Source organism: Malurus melanocephalus, unplaced genomic scaffold (genome assembly GCF_030028575.1).
Source record: "Malurus melanocephalus ecotype Western Australia unplaced genomic scaffold, MMel_1.1 scaffold_214, whole genome shotgun sequence".
NCBI classification, from domain to species: Eukaryota; Metazoa; Chordata; class Aves; order Passeriformes; family Maluridae; genus Malurus; species Malurus melanocephalus.
In genome coordinates, this window is record NW_026623446.1 from 636,191 (window position 1) to 661,699 (window position 25,509).

A 25,509-nucleotide genomic window follows, 5' to 3' on the forward strand; every position below is an offset into this window, starting at 1 on the left:
TGCCTCAAATCAGGAATAAGTTTAGTGATGCAAAGCATTAGTTTTAGGTGAGACAACTCAGGCCTTTATGYTTTAAATGAGAAAAATTATTGATTATTGCTTGATAGTTATTAATTAGTTCAAGCAGGACTGAAAAAATGTGAATATGTGAGCTAAGCTTATAGCAACAGTTTAGAACATGAAGGGATACATCTTGCACTATCTGGACTTTCAAGTTGTTTCATTACAGAAGATAGGCGTAGATGTCTTAATTCCCACTTGAGAGATTTGCCCATAYCATACCTGTTCTCATTTCTGTAACCAAAAGGTGGCAGCATATTGTCTCCTTTCCCTTTCCATCCATCCCATCCTAAATAACCTTACTTGCTCAGTTGTCGGAATGCCAGGAAGCCCAGAACAATCATGCTGACTAAGGAAAGCTGATGAGATCTTAGTAAAAATCAACTCTTTTTCACCTTTAAATAGGAACAGGAATAGATCAAGGTCTAGTGATTTTATATCATTGTTTCAATGACAGCCTGATTGACTTTTGGAAATGTGAAGAAGGGTTAAATTTMATCTCAGTGGTGTAACTTCAGAAGGGACACCTACTTACAGAGTTTAAGATGCTTATTACCATGATCATTAAAATCATGGTTGTTAAAATGATTGTTAAAAGTCATTTAACACAGCCAGGCACTGTTGGTGTCTGCCAGATACTATTGCTGTGTCAGACTTTAACTCAGTTTTGTTCTTGCTTAGGTACTTCCTGCTTTGGTAAATAGACAAAAGGCCAGTGGGCATCCAAAGGAGCAGCAAAGGTGAGGGAAATCCTTCAGGTAGCACAAGTACCAAGGTGAAAAGGACATGAGTGTACCCATTGTGTTTTGTTGCATGAAGGCATCAGCTCAGAGGCTTCTGGAAAGATGCCCAGAGACACCCATTTCCCATTTGGCTGGTAAAGAGATCTGGAGGTGGAGGAAAGCGTTCTGAAACACAAGCTGCCCTCGGATCTACAGGGGAACGGTGTATTTGGCACAGCTCCCCAAGACCTCAGGAAACACCACTGCTACAGAGCACTGTGGTGTTGTCCTTAACTACTCAAACATCCACGTGCATGTCAAACTCATTCCTGCTCTCTGCRCTGCCTTCCCATGCTCAAACTCCAGCTCTCAGTCATTATTTCCTGCTCTGTGGCCTGGCCTGGCCTTGTAAGTGACACTCTGGGGTGTTGRCTGGAGTTAACAGTGCTGTTCCTGAGGCACTGGGGAGCATTTTACCACAAGGGTAAACAAAGCCCTTCAGCTTGAAAGGGTTTAGAACTTCTGTTAGCCCCAGCTGGAGAACAGGTGTGCAGGAAGGATTAGAAAATGTCTGGTAATTACAGAAATCTTTAGGGTCATTTTCAATCTCCAGCCCTGTAGATGCCTATAAAAAAATTTCCTGAAGTACAAGCCTCAKCAGCCATCCAGTCTGAGCCCAGAAGCTTTTCTAAAGTTAGTTTATCAGCTTGCAAGTATGGGTTATGGTGAACAGCAATCCCACATGGCATTGGTCGTCCTGTCTTTGCTGCCCACAACCAGAGATCAGACTTAATGGAGAAGGACAACTCCTAGACAGACCTGGATGGAGAATTGAGGAGAATGATGTGGAATTTGGTGCTGAAAAGCAAGATGCAGATGCAGAGAGGGTTGTTTAGGTGGCTGAGAACATGGGACCCTTTGTTTCGCTCATAACTGCCTGTGTAGATGCATTTTTGGAGAGTAGCTCACAGACTGAGGACAGAACTCTTGCAGAAGTTAAGGGTCACTTTAAATTATTACTCATTCCTCCAAACAGAAGATAATTTTTGGCCTGATCTCTGACACAGAAACATCATTCATCTAACTAAAAAGGCTCCCCAAACAMCACATACTCCCTCTGAAGAGTAGAAGAGGAATAACAATGCTTATATGAAAATTTTATGTGATGTTAGCGCAGCACATGAATACTAAAATATACTTAACAATGGGGCCATGTAAAAGCACATATGGAGGAGGATTTCCAGAAGTAGCCTGCATCTGTCATAAGCAGAGATGCCTTTGAGGGAGGCTGGTGGGTTTTGTGGTGGTTGCAATCCAGGTGCTCCTCAGCAGCCAGTACTGGGTGGGTCATTTGATGTGCAGTAATTCTTCTTGTTGCCTGCTGTGTGAGTGGCTGCTCCTGGCTGGACAGTGCCTGGAATTTGCTTCCTATTTAATCAATTCTCAATTCAGCCACCTTTCCACAGTGCCAGCATTGACTCCTGAAGGAGATGATAAGCAACAAAAAGTGGCACACATTGTCCCTGCCCACAGCAGGGAGGTTGGAACTAATCCCTGAGGTCTCTTGCAACCCAACCCATTCTGTGATTCTGTGGTGATCCCCAGCCACTGCAAATCTTTACCCAGATGAAGTCATACTTGGTTTTATGTCTATCATCAGAGAAATAGAAACAAGATAGTATAATTAATAGTCTTGTATGTACTTAGAAATGYACAGATGGGAAAATCCTCTGTGAATTCTCTTATATTTTACATGCTGTYGGCCAGATGATGAGTTAATATAATTCAGCCATGCCAATATGAGCAGATTTCAAAGCTGCTTGTCTGTTGCTCCCTTCATTTCCCACCTCTTGTRGAACAGCTGGTCTCTAGAAACAGAGGAATCATTTCTGTTTGGAGGTTTTCAAAACCAGCTTGAAAGATAAAGGAAAGAGATCACCTCAGTATGTTCTCCCTCTCCCTCCTTGTTAGCRCAGCTGGAAAATTGTCGGTGTGACTGTAAATCTCAGTCCTTTTTAAACCTGGAATAAACATTCAGCACAGGTTCCATTTTCAGTAGGACTCTGTTTTCTCTATCCTGCATTTTGAAAACATCTGTAGTTCACAGTTACACTCAAAATGGTTTGCATGTCAAATGGAAATGCCAACATAGTATGGTATGACATGAACAGCATCCAAACATTTTCTTATGGATTTTCTTTGCTGATGCAATGAAGGTATTTTTTAACATCTGTTCTGTGTCAGAAGATGGGGGTCTTAAAATGATATTTTCTTTATTCTGGAAAGTTGCCATTTCTGCTACTTTATACCCTCCTCCTTTTCTACAATTACATTTGCAATTTAACATTGGTTACAAGATAGAAGAGCTATAATTCACTGGTTGAGAAACATCACCTACCACAATATTCAGGCTCTTTTCCACCACTAGCAAAAAAAGTGCAACCTGCATCAAATTTAAATGGCTGATCTCAAGATAAAAGGTGACTCATGGTGTAATCGATCTTCAAACCCCACTTTCATTGTAAAAGTAATGGTTTAATTCTCTGGTATTTTCAATGTTTGGAAAGCGGCAATTTTCAACCCTATCTTGGAAAAAATTATTTGCCAAGTAGGGCATTCTGTAACAAGATCTCTAAGTACAGTATGTGCCTCTGCTCTCCAATATACTTTTACACTTATATCTAGACCTGGTCTATAAAAATCCTCTTGTTTTGGTAGTTGCTATTAGTTAATGGGAAGCAGCAGGCTTGTTGAATAATCTAATGACTTCTGACTGTGCTTAATTACAGMCTTTAAAAAACATACATCTGACATTTCCTCCAATAAATAAAATAGTTTACTAAGTAGTAATGGTCCAACTAATAAAATAATTGATAGTAAAACAGCAAATGTTTTCTTCTCTCTCAGGATTTTTAAATTTCAGAATATGCTCATGCTTACATTTTTATTTCTTTCTTTTTTTTTTCTTTTTTTTTTTTCTGGAGCAGAAAAGCAGCTTGGCAAGTCTAAGTGAGAAGAATGAGGAGAATAATGAGGAGAAGCACTTATGAGATTCAGGATAAGGAGGGCTACACTGCTGGTCTGGAAATGATTCATTTTTCTCTCCTCAGAAAGGAAACCTGTCCGGAACCAGGCGATCCTGCCTCCCATGGAAGCAAGGTCCTGCAGCTGGTGGCTGACTGCACTTTGCCTCTCTGGAAGGCAGCAGCTCTTGCTGAGCTCAGAACTCGATTTAAGCCAGGAACTGACAGCCTCAGCCTCTCACAAATGCCTCTGTAAGGGGGCTGTGGCTCCTGGCCCTGGCCCAGCCCAGCAGCACTTTTGGCTGCCATGGGCCATCCCAGATGTCCCACACCATCCATCTATCTTCTAAACCATGCATAAAGCCCCTCCAGTAGCATCAGYACAACAGGGCAGTGAATCAAATTGTGCACATCAAGGGAAAAATGTTAAACACTTCTAGCTTTAAAACTGCCAAACAGATGTTCTTTGGTTTTGACTCAAAACCATTTGAGTTTAAACACAAAAGCAGCTGAGCCAAGTGGGAGCATTTCAGGCTCAAAAAACCACTAGAACCAACAGGGAATGGTAGGTTTGTTTTGTTCTCACACCAGCACATAAATTCTGTTTCAAGTGCTTTCTCTGAATTAGTTTCTGTTCCAGGACAGTGTATGAAAAAAYAGCAATTGGAGAGGTTAAGTGAGGATCACAATAAAAGTGGTATTTCAGCTTTAACAGCCCAGGATGCTGCACAGTGCGTGCTTTTTCAACCACTCTAGAAATCCTTGGTGCCTCTTTGTCAAAAGGATCCTTCATCTAATGTTACTAGAAAACCTTTCTTTGCTTCAACTATGTTGTAAAGTTGATATAAGTCCGTGAGAATTTTTTCTTTTTTAATCTTGAGAAACTATTTCAAATTACTTATTAAAAAATCTCTTCATATGACAGCCACATTCCCTAGATGTGAACCCGTTGCCCCATGGTGATTCAGGGTCATATTAATTTGGACASTAACTCTTGAGAGGTGGCTGCTCATATTTGCAACATCAGCCTGCCACAAGTCCACTGTTAGTATAGATATTGCAGGAATTTATGCTTTGAAAAATTGGGTCTTTTAACTCTCACATGGTCTCCTTTTTCTTCCTCCTGATGCAATTTCCAGAATGTATCAGGACATGAAGTTAAGGACACCTGTTTTCTGAGGAGAGAATTCTGCTCTCAGGGAAAAAAATGCAGTATGCTTGCCCAGAGAAGATTCCTTGGCAAGAGAAAAATATTTATGCAACTGAGWGCTCTCCCTTGCTCTTTCCATTTTTGAAATGTGGACATGAGAAGTAGTTTCTGCATTATCACAAGTTCAAACATAGCACCTAAATAATGCAGGAGGGTACTGTGGACTGCTCACATTCCTGGGTACAGCATGATCTTCCCTGTTGCAGACTCRTCATCCAGAAAAAGTGAAGAGAAAGAGCCAGCTTGTTACTGCCTTGTCTTTCCCATATCCCTAAAATTAAGTTCTAGAAAGTTCTAGAAAGGACATGATGGGATTGAGCATGAAAAAGAGGGAGAACCTCTAGTGAGGGCCTTTTCAACACCTGTRCAGCCTCCTGCTAATGGCTGAAGGTTCACCTTGCAGGCAGCTGTTATTTTTTTGTGAGATGGATTGGGCAGCTTTTTCTCTCAGCCTCCCCTGCCTATCATTCTACTTTTAAAAAATGCAAGTTTGTGTCTTGCTGTCCCCAAACAGCTGATGCACACTGACTCAGCACAGTCCCAGCACCCACACTGAATTATTGACTCATGTCAGGGAACCTGTGCCACCCACTAGCTCCACAGTATTTTGAGAGACTCCAATGTGTGTTTGGAGTTCTCAGGGTGGTTACATGGCCTCTAAGAACAGGAGTCTCCCTTCCCTTTGTCTGACATTCATCTCAGCCTTTGCTTAGAGTCTGTTTGGCTGCAGCAGTGCTTGGAGCAGCAAGGCAGCCGAGCTGATGTTGGTTCTGGCAGATGGGACAAGTGAGGGGCCATCCAGTGACACTCCACAGTRCCCTTCACAATGCACTCTGTGATCCATGGTGCCAGACTATCAACTACAAGGGGATAAGGAGCCAATGTGCCTCTCCCAGCCATCTTTCTACACAAAAGTAGCATTTTGGCAGAGGGATCAGGCAGGGGAGATGTGCAGAAACAACTATTTCTCTGGAGGGCTGATAAGCTGCACTCAGAGAGCTGAGTGCCCAGACCAGGGCCAGCGTTCAAACACTGCAGCTGAACATTGGATTGCAGGAGAATACCAGGGGCTGAGAGAACAAAAGATGTCAAATGGGGACAAAGAACTAAGAGATAGAGAGGATGAGTAATTACAGCAGAAGTTATCTAAGAGACAAGAGCAGTGTATGAAAGGAGAAGAGGAAAAGTAAGAAAAGGAAGTGCTTAGCTGAGACACTTCTTTCCCTTTCTCTCAACAGCCACACTGTCCTATGCACCTTTAAGCATCTGGTAAAATACCTTCTGTGAGTTTCTTTCCTCTTCACCTTGAAAATTTGGCTGCACTGTAAATAACCCATTCCTGATTTTAAACATAAGCACTGTTTCAAACTATTAAAATTRTATAAGCTCCTGTCCAACTCCCACGCAGGCAGTGCTGAATTTTGGAAGAGATGTTTGGCTGTTTTGGCAAGGCAGAGTGACCTATCAGACAGATCTGCTTACAGCTTTCTGAGGGCTCTGGGTTCTACTATAGCAGTGAAAATTCAGTTTTTCTTGATTTGCTGAGGTTTAAATTTCTAAAACAAATAATCCACAGAAATCATGATAATGGCACATGACAAAGTGAGCAAAGCTTTGTAGTTCATGGAATCATGGAATCAAAGGGTTGGAAGGATCTTTAAAAGACCATCTAGCTTAATCCCCCTGCAATGAGCAGGGACATTTTCCACTAGATCAATCTGCTCAGAGCTCTGTCCAACCTGACCTTGAATGTTTCCATGGATGAGGYATCTACCACCTCTCTGGATAACTTTTTCTAGTGTTTCCTATCCTCATAATAATTTTTTCTTCCTTTTATGTAAGCACAATCTACCCTTTTTTAGTTTAAAACCGTTACTCCTTGTTCTATCACAACAGGCCCTGCTATAAAGTCTGTCCCCCTCTTTCTTGTAAGCCCCCTTTACTGAAAGGCCATCTGGTTTAGCATTTTTTCAATACACCTCTTATCATGGAACATTTGTTTTCCTTCAATATCCTCAATCCCTTAGAACGCACTTCCCCGCCCCCCGCTGCATGGTAGGGATTTTCGTTGCTTTTTAGGTTGCTAGATGTGAAGATCAGAAATTCAAGAAAAGAAAGGAGGATTTCAATGGAAAATTTCGGCATTACAGCCTCCCGGATACTTGCCAATTATTGAAAGGCTTTTATTGAGAGGAAGATTTTGCAGCATTTTCTAATTCTGGTCAGACTCTGCATTCACCATATTTCTTCTGAAGCTACTTGTGCAGACAAATGTCCTAAACAAGATTGATTTGTTCTCAGCTCTCTTGAAGTATATTCTGCATAATCTCAGAGCTGCAGGACTGCCACTGTGTTTTATAAGATGAGCTTGGTRCTGCTGGGCCATATTTCAGTGCCACTCTTTCTGCATACAGTCATATGGGTTACAACCATGTGCAGTGAAACCAAATAATAACAAAACCGAGAGCATGAGTGAGGAAGAAAGCTGAGTTATTTCCCTGGGTGATGGGAATGAAAGGACACATTGCTTAGAAACTGAGGCTGGAGGTCAGAGCACAGGAAGGCAATCAGCTGCTGTGTGGGACATGCCTTACAGGGCATTGGGACAGTATTGGGGGAATGCTAACACAGGTCAACAGTAGCTGCTACTACAAACAAGTTTAGTAAATAAGAAGGCTGACAGGATTCTTCATAATTTGRACCTAATCTGTTGTTTTGAGGGTGGTAAACCTACAACTTTTTGCCAACAGTTAAAACTAAGTTCTCCAAGGAATCAGTAACCCATTCTGCCCTGGTGGTCTCTGTGCGTCCCTCTAGCATGACAGTCAGATGAGTTTGAGGATTTGCAGATTGTAATGTCTTATTGAGTGTCTGTTAGAACTTGATCCCTGCCTAGATCAAGTTCTGGACCTCCTAAGGATAGGAGCCTGTCCCAGCTCTGATCACTGATTCTTGACTCAGTTACTTAGACTCTAACTAGCCATGCTCTAACAGTGGTGGTTCTGTTTTCCAGGATTTCAGCCAAGGTTATGGCCACTGTGGTTATACTTATGAAATTTTAATTGTGTATTTGTCTTTGGCCTCAGTCTGAAAACATCCCTGGATCACAAACAAGTAATTAATTAGTTTACAAGGTATTTTRAAGGCAGACATGAGTAAGCTTTTAGCTGAAAACTGTGCAGTCACAGCTAATGCAGCATCAGGATAGCACTGCACTATCCAGCTTGCAATTTGTAGCACTGTCATTAAAGAAAGGAGGAAAAAGATGCAAAAAGGAGAAGCCACATCCATCAGCTTGAAAATACTTTGTAAACATGAAATAGAGGTAGAGATGTGGTTTTCAAACACAAATGTATTAAGGCACATCCATATTTAAGCTATTAAATCATAGAGATTATAATGTCAGAATTATTGATTCTCGATGAGATCCAAGTATTGGTGTCATCCTGGATTAGTCTCTTGGCTGCAAAGGAGGTTATTTCTGAAGCAGAGAATGGATCTGGAGCCCTTTCAGTGTGGGTCTTCTAATTTCTGTGGTTTGAGAGCCCTGATGAAGACTTTGGATAACAAGCATATTTTTTTTGAGGGGGGAAAAAGGGGATCACCAATAAATAAATTTCCAATTTTAGCAATCTCACTTTCTTTAGTTTCCTCAATTGCTATTTCTCCTTTGCAAGAAAACTGGCTAACAGTGCACTGCTTTTCAGCTGAGAGATCTCTCCCATGTTAGAAGATGCCCCTGGTCTGAAGTCTGGGCAGCTGGGGAAGTAAGAGGTGTGTTCCCCTCTAGTTCAAAGCCCATTCAAGTGCCTGCATATTCAGTTGCTGCAGAGTACTCAAGACATCCCTRTGGAATTGGCAAACTAGTTAAATTCACAACTTCTATGTACCCTGAAATAGCTCAGGCACAGCTTGGAGCACAGCTTTTTTCCCCAAAGATGTGTGTGCTGGAGGGTGCATAGGGAGAGTGCAAGCCAAGGGTATTTCAGTTAATGATAACCCTTCCTGAATATCTCCATGGGATATTCAGATGCTTCTCAGCTCCCAGAGAGATGCAGGAAGATATGACCCCAATTTAGCATCTCATCCAGAAAGCAGTAAGTAGTTCTGACAGTGCAGGTCTCCCTAATATCTGTGTGGAAAAGTCAGACTTGGATGTGAGCCCAGCCTTTGTGTTGTGCTGAAACTCGAGATTTTTGGGTCCTAGAATGACTTCAGGCGATCCATACTCTGACAGATAGGGAGTGTGAGATTTGGAGTTGGTGACAAGGAAATTGTTYCTAAAATTACTGGTGAGGGAAATGGAAGGAGGAACAATTGCAATTATTTGCTGTGACCAAGGTAGGCGAGACTTGTTCAGGGAACAAAGGCAGGCTTCACTTCTTAATCYGGTCACTCTGACACATCCCCAGAGCTTTACATTGGAAGGAAAAGAATAAGAGGCTTGCTCTGTGAATAGCTCGCATATCAGAGTGTAGGAGAGTGAAACCAGCTTTAGGTAGTTTGACTTTATTATTCATCACATGTGCCTGGAGGCCTCCATCAACCCTCCAGCCTTGTGGTGCTGCACCAAAAAGAGCAAACACAGCCCCTGCCCTGGAGCTGTCACAGCCCAGGATTGCAGAGGTGACAAGGGGACACAGCCAGAGGTGTGAGGCAGGGACACACTGCTATGACAAACAGGTTTGCATGGCACCCACAGCCCCAGCCACACTCATCCCCAAGCTCTGCTTCGTGGGATTCGTGGCAGAGGTAAAGCATAAAAGTGTAGTTGATAGAAGACAAGATGGTACCTTGTGGGGAGATTTTTACTATGATTTACAGGGCAGGCTGTGAGAAAACATAAAAGCATCTCCAGGAGAAATGACAGWATCTGTTATCTTTACTGAGGGAAAAAAAGTTTTCTGCTGTGACAGGTATTAGATTTAAGAGCCAAGGAGAGACCAAGCAGTGAAGAGGCTTAGAGGCAAAGGCTCAAGCTTTTCTCCCAATCCCACAGAAATATTTATAGTATCAAGGCATGTGCTATCAAGATGAAAAAATGAAATCTCAGCAACAGTGCTTTGATGTTTTTTAGCTGGTGGGTATCTTAAAAAAAATCCATTGTGTTCTACTTCATTATAGAAAAGAAACTGTAAATTCTCTCTGCTTTCCTCATGAATGATCCCTAAGGGCAGCTGAGGAGTCAAATTGTTCCAGCKTTCACCCAAATATCACTTTTCACACTCAGGCCACAGTACCTCATGAGCACCACTGCAACTTTGGACAGAGCAGTGAAATCACCACTGAGGGTGAGGTGCAGGTCCCAGTTCTRGTCTGTACTTCCAATTTTCAGGTGCCCTTGGACCACCATCTGTATGACCTGGGCTTTGTACATGAGGGATATGAGAAAGAAAGATTTTGTTGGGGTAGTAATGTTCTGTTGAGGTTGTGCCTCACTGTCTTTGACATGACAGCTGTGCCGTGAACAGACAATGCAATGTATTTTTTCTGTGTTAAGCTTAGTTTAAAAAAACCAAATCATTCTAAATCAGAAAGCCAGAAATTATTGAAATTTGAAAATTGTCAAAATAATATTTTACAAAACAGTTTTTCAAATAAATATTTCAAAACTTTCAAAAAATCAAAAATTTTCAGTGTGTCCTGGCAGCCAAGAGGGTCAGTGATCAGGTGGGTGGCCCCAGGCACAGCAACTCCACCCGGGCAAGGGAAAGGATTGTCCCTCTCTGCTCTGAGCTGGGACAGCYTCACCTCSAGTSCTGGGGKAAGCTTTGGCACCACAATATAAAAACTATTAAATTATTATTAAACAATTAGGGAGTGTCCAAAGGAAGGTACAAAGATTGTGAGGTTCTGGAGGGGCCATGTAGGGAGCGGCTGAGGGCACTGGGTCTGCTCAGCCTGGAGGAGACTGAGGGGAGACCTCACTGCAGGTGCAGCTTCCTCGAGAGGGGCAGAGGAGGGGCAGACACTCATCTATGTGGTGACAGTGACAGGATCTGAGGGGACGGCCTGAAGTTGTGTCAGGGGTGGTTTAGGTTGGATATCAGGAAAAGGTTCTTCCCCCAGAGGGTGTTTGGGCACTGAACAGGCTCCCCAGGGCCGTGGTCACAGCATCAGCCTGACAGAGCTCAAGAAGTGCTTGGACAAKGCTCTCAGGCACAGGGTGTGACTCTTGGGGCTGTTCTGTGCAGGGCTGAGAGTTGGACTTCCATGATCCTTTGGGTCCCTTTCATCTCAGGACATTCTATGAATATACAAAATAGATTCATCTACAAAAAATATCTCAAAATGGACTCTTTTCCTCCTTGCTCAGCTGATATTTTCTGGCTGAGAAAATTTTAGCTTCAGTGAAGAGAAAAACTGCTGCTTAACACAGTGCAGAGTGGGGAGAAATGAATAAAGAGGAAATGTTTTCAAAACACTAAAATGGAAGTTGTTCCTTGAAGGACAAACAGATCTAAGATGAGGCTAAAGGAGAGACATTCCAATATGTGGTATGGGATGCTCAGAGCAAGTTATTTGRCATCTGAGAAWGGCAGAAAGAGATTTTTWAAATTTATTTAATGGAATTGGAAGYSCATTGCATGGGTCTAGAATGACTCAGTGATAACACCCAAGRTACCAGGGCTGGCTGCTTGGTGTTACTGTTGTGACAGAGAAAGGACAGGATTCAGGAGAACAGATTTACTGGCAATGATCAGCTAAGAAAAGGCATATGGAGAGAGAAGGGGGCAGGTGGGGTATGTGTGTCTATATGAATATCTRTGTTATTTATCAGGAGGAGAGGCCAAGGTGTGAGATTAGAGGGCAGAGARTGATCATGAATAAAGTTTTGYATTTGTAATTTGTGTATAGGCAGAYACTAAATCAGACCAAATCCTGYATRKTTATCTCTGCAATGCTAAATCTTMTTTTCCCAGAAGAACAGTCTCTAAAAATTATTTTCTTCTGCTTTCTGTTTTTGTGATGTGTAAGGATGGCAGTACTATAATTAACCCCCTCCTGACTCTGCTCATGGATGCTGTAACTTCATGCAGCAGCACAATTACACACTGAACAAGCTGAAATTTTGGCTTCTTACCTGAATTAATGGGAGCAACCCATTTCTCTAGGGCTGTACAGGAGAGACAGGTCATAGAGCATGTTGAAAAGAAAAATGTTAGCCAGCAATGCAGTCATAATTCTGAGAAGGAGCTTCTGATCATGAAAGAAAAAAGGTTGTGTGCCTGACCTTCCTGGGCACAGAATGCCCCAAACTTTCACCGTGAAATCATTGAAGATTGAATGTCCTCTGAACCAGCTAAAGCAAACACAATGCACAGTCCTTTTGAAGGTCTGTGCACGCTCCTCAGTGCTGTGCCTGGCCTCAGCTGGGCTGATTCTCTCTGAAACAAGCACTGYTAGTGTCTAATTTGTGATGGGAAATGTGTTTTTTGGGGGTGATGCAACCCCTGAACTTAGCTGTGCTTTGACAAAATCACTTTTATCATCTGCACTCCATTGCATTGCTGCATTTAGAGCAAGTGCTGTCAGCGTTGTCCTGGAGTGCAGTTCCTGGGGCATTTAGAGGGGACAGTGGAGCAGGCTGGAAAAGAGGGGTTCTGCATTTGGGATCAAGTTCCCACTCAGACTTTTAATGCCTGCACTCCTGCAGCTGCTGCTGGCAGGACTGGGATCACAGAAACACCTAGGAGAGCAGGCACGGGTGCTTGTGACCCCAGTAACTCAGAACCATTCCAGTGACCCCAGYAACTCAGAACCATTCCAGTCGTGCACTGAGCAATTCCCGAGTGTGATCCCATGGTCTGTCCTCATTTCCCATAAAGCAGCTGTAGTTTGTCATGGTTATTTTCAGGCTCCAGGGAAGCGAGCTGCTTGAAGCAGGCACCACATCCAGCTGCTCASACTTCAGGAAAACCATTCAGCAGACTTCAGGAAAGATTAATCARTTGGCCTGGCTTTAAAAACCTTACCCAGAGCAGGTGAGTTAGTGCTGGATCTTGCATGCCAGAGCAGAAACATCCTTCCCCAGACCTGGGAGACTCAGCCTGTGCCTCTTTAAATCTGCGCTGCGTGCTGCAGTGCTCTGCATTGTTGCCATGGCAGAAATCTCCCCATAGTAATAACCTCTTTCAGAGAAGGTTAAAAAGAGACAGTGCACATGCTCAGAAATGCTGCACTTGTTCTCTTAGCAGTTTGCAGCGGCCATTTCAAAGAAACCATCACAAAGACAAGAGAAAGATCAGGTACTGATATTTTTTCCTTTGTTAAAGGGGGTGACTTTTCTCTTTCATAGAAGTCCATGCACAGATCTGTCTCTGTTCCCAGTTGCACTGCAGAGAGAGACCACCCTTGAAGCCTGTYGTGATTATTCCTTGCAAATTCCCATGGAATAACTAAGAGTCAGGAGTTAGACATGATTTAARATGATTGCTGCACTAGAGGAGCAGTTGTTTAGCAGTGGGGCTGACATACGAAGCTGAGCTGACTCTGGGGTGGGTGAGGTGTAAGATACCCCAAAAAAGTTTAACAGGGTGTCTTCTTGCTTTGTTGAAGCTTTGGAGTGATCATAGTCAGCTGTCAGAATAGCCCCTGCTCTTCCTGACCAGGAGGCTTCTTCACAGGCACTTCCAAAAGAGGCTGGTTTTGTCCTAATTTACTRTTAATTGGAGACACTCTGCTGCATCCTATTGCAAAGACTGGTATTTTGGATTGTACTCGTTTTGGTTGCAGATCACAATTTAAACAGAAAACCCAAGCCACCTGTGGTGATTTTAAGCCCTTTAAGGATTGTAGAAATAAGAAAAAGGATCACATCAGRTCTAAAGAGTGGGTGGGAGGAGAAACCCAATTGTGAGATTATAGAAATTATATTACCAGATCTTTTTGTTGCTGTGGGCTCAAATATACCTGTCACTCTTCATGTACATGTTTATCTTTTGCTTCTGCACCATTCCTTTCTCTCGTGTTTAGGTTGAGGTGCACAGGAAGGGGATGTGTATAATCCTGCTCCTTTCCTGGTGAAYTGCTGGTTTGCACATGCTGCGAGTGTTCGTGCAGAATTTACAGCTTTACATTATCTGTGTCTGAAAAGGTGGATTGCACATATTGAAGCGCAGTCTTGTTCTGTTCTGTGTTTGTGGCAAAATGGGGAAAACCCTTCCCTCTCCTGCCTCCCTCTACTGCCTTTCTAAATGTGAAATACAATCTGTTCTGGGGAGTGCTGTACTCTTGCATTCAGGACATGCAGATTTGATGCTCTTATGCAACATCTTTTGCTCAGTAAGCACCAAGTTTAGACTCAGAATGAAGCAGATCATCGTGCTGCTTTCCCATGTTTAGCTGAAGAGATTTTTCATGTGGATTTTATTGTATTGCCATAACTTAAGCCTTATTTCATTCCTTTTTTCTTCYATTTCAATGTACAGGAATGAAAGGTGAACTTGGCTGAGCTAAGGACCTCCCTAGCAGTGGACCTGCTTGGAGGATTGGRTTGAAATAATAAKTAAAATAAATAAAACTCTARTGTTACAACTTGAGCCAGTCCCTTTCGATCTGARCAGTTTACCTCTTGGGTCAAGAAAATATTTAATTTGAAACATTAATGTCAAACTTGTAAAAAAACTTGCCTCTGTGTGAAGGGAAGCTGTTGCTGGACAAGGTTGTACCAACCTGAGGGTGTGGTGTGGCCTGCCTGTGATGTTCAGGAACAAATGAATGACTGCAAATAATGGCCTGAAGCCCAGGCTGGAAGGGGAAACAGAAGGTCAAAGAGTTTTGATGCATTTACTCTTAGAAGTTATACATATGAATTTGTAGAGGTTTAACMAAAGTATTTTCCATCATCTATTTTCATAAAGGAGTAAGTTTTTATAATCAGTGTRCTGTGTAATGGTAATGGTTACTTTTAGTTATTATACTTATGAAAAGGTGATGCATCAGTAAAACAAGCCAGAGGCCAAAGACCTTRTTTCCAGGTTGTGTTCCAGCCAGCTCTGCAGGTTTGATCTCAAAGTCTAACAGGGATCAGCTCTCCAGATCCATGTGTGTGACTGTTTAGTTAAAAAAAGACACAGAGCAGGCAATGTTGCTGGCATCCTGGCTTGCAAATGAAGCAAAAAAACACTAGGGACTTCTTATCTTGGGTAGGGATGTTCTCTCCCAGTCCAGTTTTATGTACACTCTGGAAAGGCACAGAGAACTTTTGTCCATGCTCTAGATCTTCTGGTGCTTTGTTTTCTTTCAGAGCAAGACTGACAATGCTTTAGCCATCAGGAACATCAACTTCTTTGTAACAAAACATCGTGTCTGTGGTGTTCCTCACTAACTTRTTTATGTCTCTTGACCAACAGAGAAGCACCCATCCCCAAGATGCTGGCACCCTGCCTTCTGAGAAGAGCCATCCTTACAGTTCCTTTGGTTTTTGTGGTTGCACTACTTGTCTCGGAGCCTGTTAGAGCTGACCAAGAAGCAGGAACAGCCATACCAGCTGAAAGTAGGTACCAACCACCTGCAGTCCTCTCCTACAGCCCCTACTGCAGTTCTCATGCTGCAGGACTTGGAAGTTTGTCCAAGAGATTCAAACTATTTTGGACATATCTTGCCTACATTGTTTTAAAACCAYGATTTGATAACATACCAGTGCTGGTTTGCTCCTGCATCCAAGGCTCTCCACTCTCTTATCCTTGTCTCCTGCCTGTTGCTGTCTTGTTTGTAGCTGAAATCTTCCACTGTTCTGCACCTTTCCTTTTGTGAAAGCCCTCTCATTGAACAGCCCTTTCTATGTCAGCAATCACCTTTTTTTTTTTTGCTTTTCAGAGTTGTTATTGAGAATTGTTCTTTTTCAACTGACATTGATTGTTCATTATATTTCATTCTTGCCAATGTTTGCTGTCTTAAAATCATGAGTTTTTATTAAAAAAAATTCACAGTGAGGATGCCAAGAAAGCATTTTGTCAATACCTAATCTTGTGGCCTTCAACCACCTCATTCTCCTTTGCTGTTCTGAGTTTATTTTGCATTATAAACATTGTGACTGATCCTTGCATCAAGTTGTTGATATGAAAACTGCTGTCCTCTCTTTTTGTGTCTTGTAAATACAGTAACACTAAAGATGGGTGATGGTAGCAATGATGGAGCAGGTCTTTAATACTGCTCAGTGTGGGGGTTTTGTCTTTTTTTCTTTGTTTTTTCTTAACCAGTTAAAGAATTTGGCAGGCTCACTTTCTCCAACAGGCAGAATTCCTGGTTGCTGGTTAGCACTCAGATCATGAGCTGGAAGTTCATTCTCCAGTGTGTGAGAGGCACGTACAGTCCAACATCAGGTGTTTGCAAAGTGGGTTGACAAAGTGGGCAGAATTTTCCAGCATTAGTCTGGAARGAAAAGTGGAACAGCAATACAGCAGGAAGAAAAATATTAATGTAAATTTGAATAATTMTTTTATCATTGAGAGACTGGGTGGACCATCCCAGCAGGTCATTTATAGTCACCCTTTCATTCACACCAGACCCCGACGAGCAAACTAAACCCAGGCTCAGAATTTCTCACTCGTCAGGTATTTCCAGTGGATTTGTCAGCAAGGCACAGGCAGCAAGAGRCAAATGAGAGCAGAATGTAGGGCCTGATGATTTGAAGATGTTTCATCATGTCTGTGTTTGCTCTGTCTCAGTACTGCTGCCTGTTAGGGCACAGATTTCTGTGACATGATGATCAAGGCAAAGCAAGTCTCGTGGCCTTCAGTCTGGGTTCTTGATCTGAGAACACTCTCTTAAACACTCCAGTAAATCCAGATTGCAGCACTTCTTCTTATCAGCAATGCTCAATAATGACAGGGCATTTGTTTGGACAAAGCCATATCATATTCAAAGTTAGAGGCTGAATGATCTGTCTTTGTGATATTGTTATCAGTTTTATTCTATTACTTTTCTATTTAGAGCTCACATTTGTGAGATTAGGAGACAAGATTTTTCTAGGGAATAGGTTCATGTTTTCAGACGTAATTTCTGAAAAATCTGAAAATTGAAAATGTGCTCTAATTAAGGGTCAGTGGAGCRAAATGAAAGGCTCAAGTTAAGGGTTTAATGTTTTCATGCAACRAGCTGTGGRAGGAAAAGTGGAACAGCAATACAGCAGGAAGAAAAATATTAAYGTAAATTTGAATAATTCTTTTATCATTGAGAGACTGRGTGGACCATCCCAACGGATCATTTATAGTCACCCAGGTTGCTCAAGAATACCTGCATCAGTACTTACTCTGTGGGCTCTTTCCTGTAGCTCTTTCTGATGCTCAAAATCACTATTTAATCCTTCGAGTTCATTCTTYATGCCGTGTAGTCATGATTCTCTACTAAGTGCTCTACCAAATGCTCTCCTAGGCCGCCCCTGTGTTGATTGCCATGCCTTTGAGTTCATGCAGAGAGCTCTGCAGGATTTAAAGAAGACAGCATATAATCTAGACACAAGGGTAAGGAAACATTAAATATCTTCTTTTTAATTTTTTTTTTCAATGTGAAAGAAAATGCTGTGGATAAAAGTAGATAAGGTGGATGGATTTTGCACACTGAGTGAAATGTGCTGTCCTGTGCTCTAAGGTGAGTCTGATTAATTACATTTCACCTCTCCATGCAATAATCTGTAAAATTCTTCTGCTTTGTGGTATCAGGGACCACAAGTACAGGAAAGTGTGAACTGACCACCCTCTGCCTTCTTGCCAAGTTATGGCCATTAATGCTGCTCTTCTCATTGCAAATGTGGAGCACACACCTTTGTTTTTATGTCAGGGGGAGTAAGGTGARAATATGATTTATATTTATTATCCAAAAGCAGAGAGCCAGCTCAAACAAAATTCCTATTAAAATAAAATACTCCCCTGCACATGCTTTTATCCCAGGAGAGAGGCTAGGGGTGCAAACATCATCCGTAGAGAGTCTTTACATTTCTCTGATTTCATAATGATGAAAAACACCACAAAGTAGAACAGCATAGGGAACGAAACCTGTTTGGCTTGCAGTGAGTGTGCAGAATTTGCCAGGGTTGGTTCCCTCCTTCTGTGGGGGATGTTGAATCTGTCTCTTGCTGCTGCAACCTGCAATCTGTGCCTACCTGTGTCCCAGCTGCTGTCAGATGGTGCTGTCCCAGGAGGGTGGCTCTGTCCCCACCTCCTGTGTACCCTTTAGCTGAAGTGCTAAAGATACACTCCTGCACAGATTGCTCATCAGAAGGCACTCAAACTTTTCCAATCCATGGTCAAGGTTGTTTACAGGTCAAAGCCTGTGAACTGCTGTCTTTGAGGAATGGTTTGAGGTTACTTTGAGCAGGATCCTTGATGTTTAGGTGAAAATGCAAGTGCTTGAACAAAGATGCCTTGAATTGTGACATTCTACAAAAAATAAACAAACATTCCAGCAGAACCAGATGGGTATGTAGCACATTTACAGCTAAACAAAATCTGTTCAATAATTACMGGTCAAATATATTTTGGGTTTCTTGAAGTAATCTTGCTAATGAATCTGCTGAGCACTGTGTACAGCCCAAAAGAGATGTTCAGATTGTGCTGTAAAGTGGTTCTACCACACCTCTTCCTTCCTAAACAAACCTTTAACTTTTCACCAGAATTTCTACATCTTGAGACAAAATGTCTAMAATTTTTTTCTGCCTGGCTATGGCAGCAACCTTTATGAAACCTTCAGCTTGCAGACCAAGGGAAAAACTTTATAAAACACAGATATCCAAAGCAGGAGTAGCAATAACAGCSCCAAAGATAGCAGTTTAACAACTATTTGGCTGTAATAAAAGACAGCCAGAGAGATAAGCCAAAGAGAGGATAGAGAAAAGTCAGTTGAGATGAATGTCCAGTAACTGACTTTCACACTCGTAGATTTGACAGCAAGCGTGAAAATGTGATATATTCTCATGAAAACAAACCTATCACTTTAAAATCTAAATAATTGAATYCTTATTGAAATCCTTCAGTTCCCCATGACTGGAACAGGCTTATTCAAGTCATTGAGTGAGGAATTCTGCCTACATCTTCAAACGACATGGAAATATTTAATAGTTGAGGACTTCTTGGAACAGCCTTCTAGGGTATTTTAATTCTTATTTTTTTATTCAACTGTGGCCCAATTTGATGCAAACTGAAAGGTTTCGGACCACTGCTTTCAGCCACATATGTATTTCACATTTGACTATTTTAGCCTGTTTTACTGCTTTGTGGGGCAAATATTTCTGTCCCCAAAAATACAATTCCCTTTGTTAATATTCCCACTGGAGGCATTAATTTCCTTGAGAAACTCTCCTTTGTTCGCAGGCAAGATTGTTGGATGATGACTAAGCAGCTCCTAACTGTGTTGGAGGGGGAGGGATTCCCAAAAGCTTAGAGAGGAAATTCTCATTTAATTCCTCCTGCACATCTTACCCTGCAGTTCTGTGCAGGGGAAGCCTGTAGATAGTTTTATTGCACAGCTCAAGAGTTTTCACACTTAATTTGGCCCTGGATTGATCTACAGGAAAGCAAACTGGCTCTAGCATGGGTCACAGATCTTTTATGGAGGCCCTACATGGAATCTCCATCCTTTTCTAAAACGAGCTGTGTTTGTAACCTACACTGATGTGATGATCCCCTACCAATTGTCAGGCTGGCTGCATGAGAAGGGTCACAGACCACTTCTGACAGGGTGTTTTTTACACACACCAGATCTGTTTACTCTCTGTGTACTGTTTTTGGTTACTGCCAGCCTCTCAGAGCAGGCTGCAGTAGTTGTTTTGGCAGTGAGAACTAACTCTGGGCAATATTTTCTGGGTTTATCTGTGGTTCACCATTCAGCCAAGTGCCGTGGTTATCATGAACTGGGAGAGGGGTGTTGTGCTGCTGGGAGGGAGCTGCTTCCATCACAACAACTGAGTGAGTTCACAGCCACGTCCCTGTGGCATCTAAAAGCTGCTCAAGACAGAGCCCAGAAGAGAATCCACCATAAAACAAATCCTGGAAAACAAATCCAGACCATGAACTACACAGTTCTCTCTAAGTCTGCACTTGTTTTCAGAACTCCAGCCCATTTTTCAGTTAACCAGTGCACATTGCATTACAAGTTTAAAGAGATCAGTAACCGTATTTTTAGATCAAACTTAACAGCTTTTTTTGTAGGTTCAAAATCTGATTTCTTTTTATAGTTTTGGCTTGGGTTTGTTTGTTTGTTTTGGTTTTTTTTTTTTTTTTTTCTTTTTTTTTAGAACAGGCTTTAACCTACCAGGCAGTAATAACAAACCTATGTGCAAACAGTTTTGTGATCACACTCACAGAACAGTCAGCAAAGCTGTGTTTACTGACATTCATTTTTCCTTTATTGTTTTATAAACTGGCAGTGGTTATTTAGAATGTTTAAAGCTAGATGTGTCCCTGAAAATAAAGGGAAAGGCTTGAAAATGTTATTGAAGATATATAAGATGGTAAGCAGCCTTGGGGCTCAGCTCCRAAGATGTTGGCATGCTGTCAACCTCCCTTATTCAAACCATTGCAAATGATGTCAAAGAGGTGGTGAGAAGGTGGTGATTGAGGGTCTTTTCGATGATTAACGAAGTCTGATCAGATCTTTTCAGTATTGCAGGGCAGCTGAAACAATCAAAAGTAATGCCTGATTTAATATAAAGCCACAAGTCTGTGGTTTTTCCTGAGATTTATCATCTGGGGGGGAAAAAGCCTGAGCAGCAGATGGCTTTTCCTGCATTGAGAAGGCAAGTGGAGAGCAGGATGCTTCAGCCCAGCTCTGCATTAAGTGCCTTTAGCTGATGTGGGTCAATGGATAACAAACACAGCTTTTAAAACACCTTCAATTGCCTTTAATCGCAAGGCAACTCCATCTCACACAAAACTATCAAGTCAGGCAGATTAAGGATGAGTTTGATTGGCATTTAGAGCAGATAATCTTCATAATGCATTTTTTTTTATGTGTAGCTGGTTCCACCAGTAGGAATTAATTTGGTAAGTGGACTTCCCCCAGCCACTGTGTATTCCCATGACAGTAAGGGGGAAGTSCCCTCTTGGATCAGGCTGATTCTCAGATACAGCTCCAGCTCACGAGAGACAAAATGAGGTGGAGACATGATGTTGATGTCCAACAGCTCTGCTCCACCTTGCACCTACTGAAGCAACAAGTGTTCCAGACAGCCAGGAAAAACAAAGTGTGTGTGTGTATGTGTATGTGTGTGCTAGAGAGGAACGTTTCCCAATTTTCTTTTTGTAGCCCTGCTGTCCCTTCCCTTGTTCTCAACCCTTTCTCACCCAGGTAGGGTGCAGGTCTTTCAGGATCATATGCAGCTCCAGCTCTCAGAAATTCCCAATCCACCCTCATTGCTTCAGAAACAGGGATTTGTGGGTAACAGAGATCTCCTGGTATTGATGAACCTCTGTTCAACCCAGAGAGCTCTGCTTTCACCAGTTGGGAACCCTTTCCTTGAAGAAGCCAGGAATCTCATTACCTCTGTGAATTCTGATGGCTCTGTGCCAGCTTAGTGCCCCTTGTCTGTTTTAGGCTCCAAAGCACATTATCCATATTATATTATCAGTAACAGCAGTGAAAAAGGAGAAGTTAGAGAAGTAAATTTCTTCACTGGGAGTGGGTCCAGACTGTAATATTCTAAATTTAAATTTTGAGTCWGTTTTTAAGTAAAATAACATTTCTGACATGCTTTGGGGGACGGTGGTGCGGCTTAAGCCACTAATGAACTTCTGAGCTTATGCTCCAGTTTGTGCTGTTGAAGTAAGATTGTAAGAAAGAAAAATAGCTTTCTCCATGTCACAAGAAGCAGTGCCATGTGGGTATGCCAGTTAATCCCAGAAAAGCTAAATTATTTTGCAGAGCAGTAAACAAAAACKGTGATTTTTACCCCAAAATTCATCTCATACTACCAGTTCCACATTGTAGATTAAAAATAAAATGGATTTTTCTTTGGGAGCTAACTAGTTTTACAATGTTGACACTTGTTTTTCGATGATGTTTTTCCCCCCTCCTATAGACAGAAACTCTGCTTCTTCAGGTGGAAAAGAGAAATCTGTGCGACTGTGTGGCTGCCAATCTACTGAACTGAATCCTGGAGACACCTGAGGAGAGTCAYCTGTTCAGCAGTTTTTAAAATGCAGCTGTATAAAATACAGCTTTATGGAGTTCATGTTGCAAGCATGTATGCCCCAATATACTGATGAAATTGGGGGCCTGTGTCTGATGTATTTGTCTGTTCTGTTTTTTGGGTTTTTTTTTTTTAAAGTACCTTCTTTTCACATCTGCTGGATTGTCAGTAAGGGCTCAATTCAGTAATTCTTTTACTTTATRTTAGAGTGGGGGAAAAATGTACCTGCTTTGGTTTTTAAATCAGAATTTGCAAAGTGTAACCCACAAGATAAATTTGGACAATGGTGCCCTAGAGACACGTGCAGCTGTTTTCTGTCTCTAACATGAACATATGTCTGTGGCAACTCACCCAGCTACACTGAGACATGGCATTGTGGTCTCTGTAGGCTTTGTCTGTGTATTAAAGAGGATGAAGTCCTTTCTGTTTGCTGTCTGTGCTGTGATCACTTTCAGGCATGTTCTGGTTCTGTCAGCTGTGATGAGGTGTGTGTCATGAGGAGTTACATGTCTGCTGTTCTTGGACCAAAACAATTTATATCTCAGTATTGAGCCTTCTGTTATCCTGATTATTATTTTCCTTAATTAAAATGTTTAGTTTCTTCCCCTTCTCCCCTGAACACTCCATTCTTAATCTAGTGAATTTTTAGATAGCTTTATTTTAGCAGGTCAAATGGATAAAGTGAAAAGGAGAATCAGGGTATGACTAGGCAGCCTGGCCAGTTCCAGCTGACCAAATGCTGCTGCCAGCAACTGCTCAGCATCACACTGAAGGAAAGCTGCTTGCAGTGCCAAGAAGTTTCTTTGTGAGTGTGCCTTATTTTGTTTCAAGGGAAACACAGTGATAAAGTCACACATATTTGGTCTATCCTGTGATCGACTGATCTCTGAATTGCTTTGGTTTTCCTTTGCAGTTGCCTTTGAAAACTGCTCCTTTTGTTTCAGGCATGAAGAAAAAACTTTTGTACCTGAAAGTTGAGATTTGTTTTATTCTCACCTCTCCCCCTTTATTGTTAAGATATTGTGGCCACTCCTGAGCCTGAAGTAGGCTGAGCACTTTGAGTAGGTGCTTGGAGTTTTTCTGATGTGATTTAGAGMTATCTGAAACCATTCCAACACTGAGACCTGGCTTGAGAAGTGGATGGGACATCTGAAGATAAAAATCTCTTCAGGTGAATTTGGAAGAAAGTTCCTGCCTGGGGTCTTGCTTCTTTAATTTAATTGGTGTTATTTTGCTGGAAGAAGATGAGAGAGGAAACAACTACTGCTCTGCCTCTGCAGCTCTAGGTGTGGTAACAAGCAGCTGGGGGAGCAGGAGAACACCAAAGGGACCCGGAGTGGCTTTCCAAACCTGTCCAGAGCTTGGAAAACCAATTCCTGTACACTGAGAAGTGCAGGATGCCCTTTTGTGTGTGGCCAGGACATGGGCCAGCACAGAAGCACAGTGTGAACTGCAGAGGGGATTCTGATGTTATTTTTCCACATTCCCACCAGGAGCAGCTGTGCTGTGTGTTTTTTCACTAGGTCTGTTCACACAGCATGGGGGCACTGGCYCTGCTCATTTTGGGCTGCTTGGCAAAGCCAGAGTCACTGCAAGCCTCACCTGCAGCTCYCCTCGCAGAGAGTGGGAAGGGACAACTGTCCTTACTCAAGCATGGCAAAGCACTCAGGATTTCTGGGAGCAAAGCCTCCTTTGGAGGGCTTCAGCTGGTCCTGGCTGAAGCAGAATGGCTTCTCAGAGCTCCTTGGCTTTTGCTGCACTTGGCTCATTCCCATCTTGTTCCAGCTTGGCTTCGTTCCCCSTCTTTGCTCTGGACCTGTCTTCTCTCTCCTCTCCATTTCAGCCTCCATTCCCCCTTTCACTCTGGCACTGCCCTCCCTCTAGTCCCAGGGATTTCTCAGGGCACTCCAGGCCCCCCATCCTGGTGACTCTGTAGTCACTGCAGGTGTGGGTGCTGGGGCTGACACTCCTCAGGTCTGCAGCCCCTTTAGTCCAGGTGACAGCACTGCTAGAGCAATGAGTGACCCTCCAATTTCCCATGGAGTGAGTGACCATGGTGCTGAGCAACATCAGCATCTCATTCCCAGGCAAGAGGAATTCACCTGTCCAGGGAAAACATTGTGCAGAAGGGCCTCTTTTTACCTAAAAGCCAACATTCCTGTCACAGAACTTGGAGGAAGTCCCAGAACAGCTCAGTTTCAGATGAAAGCTTTGTTCCTGAAGCTGAATTATTCTGTGGATTATCCCCTAGTCTGCTGCAATTTCACTGGGTTGTTCCAGGTGTGGGCAGGAACCCAGCCACGTTTGCCAGATGGAAACACCTATAGATCTTCATGAATTTTTCCCTTGGTGATTGCACAGACAATGGCTTGAACAAAAGAAAATCGGGCCATGTGGAAATATTTTCCTTCAGTCATTTTGCTACATCTCTACTTTATGATTCACCTTGTTAGAAATGGGGAAGTGAAACATGGAACATAATTGGGCTGTTGACCCAAGAGAAAGGAGCCAGGACAGGGATGGATGGGGAAAGGGAAATAATTTTATAATTCTCTTCCTCAGAATATGAAAAATTTAAGATTCCTTTCAGTCTGCAGAAGCTCTAACAGGATCATTATATTTCCTAGTGGAGATTTTTGCATGCTCTTTGTAAGTCCACCTTACCTATTCTCTTTTCATTCAATGACTGTTCTGTATTCTTGTTCAAAACCACCAAAATGTCAGAACAGCTAAAATGCCACCAGTTCTGAAAAAAGGATTGGCAGGGAGGTCTGGAAATTGCACCCAGCAAGKAGAATATCTATTCTGGGCAAGTGAAAAGAAACTTCTGAAGAATTTGAAAATGTAAAATCAGGTTTAGTATGACAGTGAAAAGAGTCAAGACCATTTTTACAGAGAACAAGAATACAGTAGAACCATATAAACTGCTGACAAAGGAGCTGGGATAAACAGAAGCAATGTGCAGACTGGGAGACTTCAGTCTATTGAAGACATGGCTGAAGAGCATGATAGAATTTTATAAAACCATAATGACCAGAGAATGGCTGTTTACTGCCCCTTTGCAAACAAGCGGTGGGATGCACTGAAAAAACCTGCTGGAGGCAGGGTCAGAGCAAATATGAGGACAGTGCTCTTGACCTACTGTGTGCTCCAGTTGTGGGAATCTACCACTGTGCCTCCTACAGGATGTGCATTTTATCTCCTAAAAATCCCAATGTTCCTGTTAAATCCAAACTGTTGTTATACACATATAGAATAGGGTAATCTGAACACTTATGTATCCTTCTYGCTGTCCACCTTGTCCTGTTTTATTCCCTGTTCCATATTATGTGGTGCCTCTTGCTTTCTGACTGCACTGAAAGYTGT

General features: G+C 42.3%; 1 protein-coding gene across 2 annotated transcripts in view; it reads left to right on the forward strand.

The window, feature by feature from the left end:
• The window catches only part of LOC130578144 (neuropeptide-like protein C4orf48 homolog), a 37,318-nt gene extending 12,636 nt beyond the window's left edge, over window positions 1-24,682 (forward strand). The window contains exons 1-4 of one of the 2 annotated variants that reach the window (XM_057374025.1): window positions 13,183-13,264; window positions 15,371-15,513; window positions 17,394-17,482; window positions 22,033-24,682. In XM_057374025.1, the coding sequence (XP_057230008.1) occupies window positions 15,390-15,513; window positions 17,394-17,482; window positions 22,033-22,104 (285 nt within the window). In that variant the 5' untranslated portion in view covers window positions 13,183-13,264; window positions 15,371-15,389 and the 3' untranslated portion in view covers window positions 22,105-24,682. Of the gene's footprint in view, window positions 1-13,182; window positions 13,265-15,370; window positions 15,514-17,393; window positions 17,483-22,032 lie in introns of those variants that run through there. The other variant, XM_057374024.1, reaches the window with a different exon arrangement.
• The last annotated feature ends 827 nt before the right edge of the window (window positions 24,683-25,509 follow it).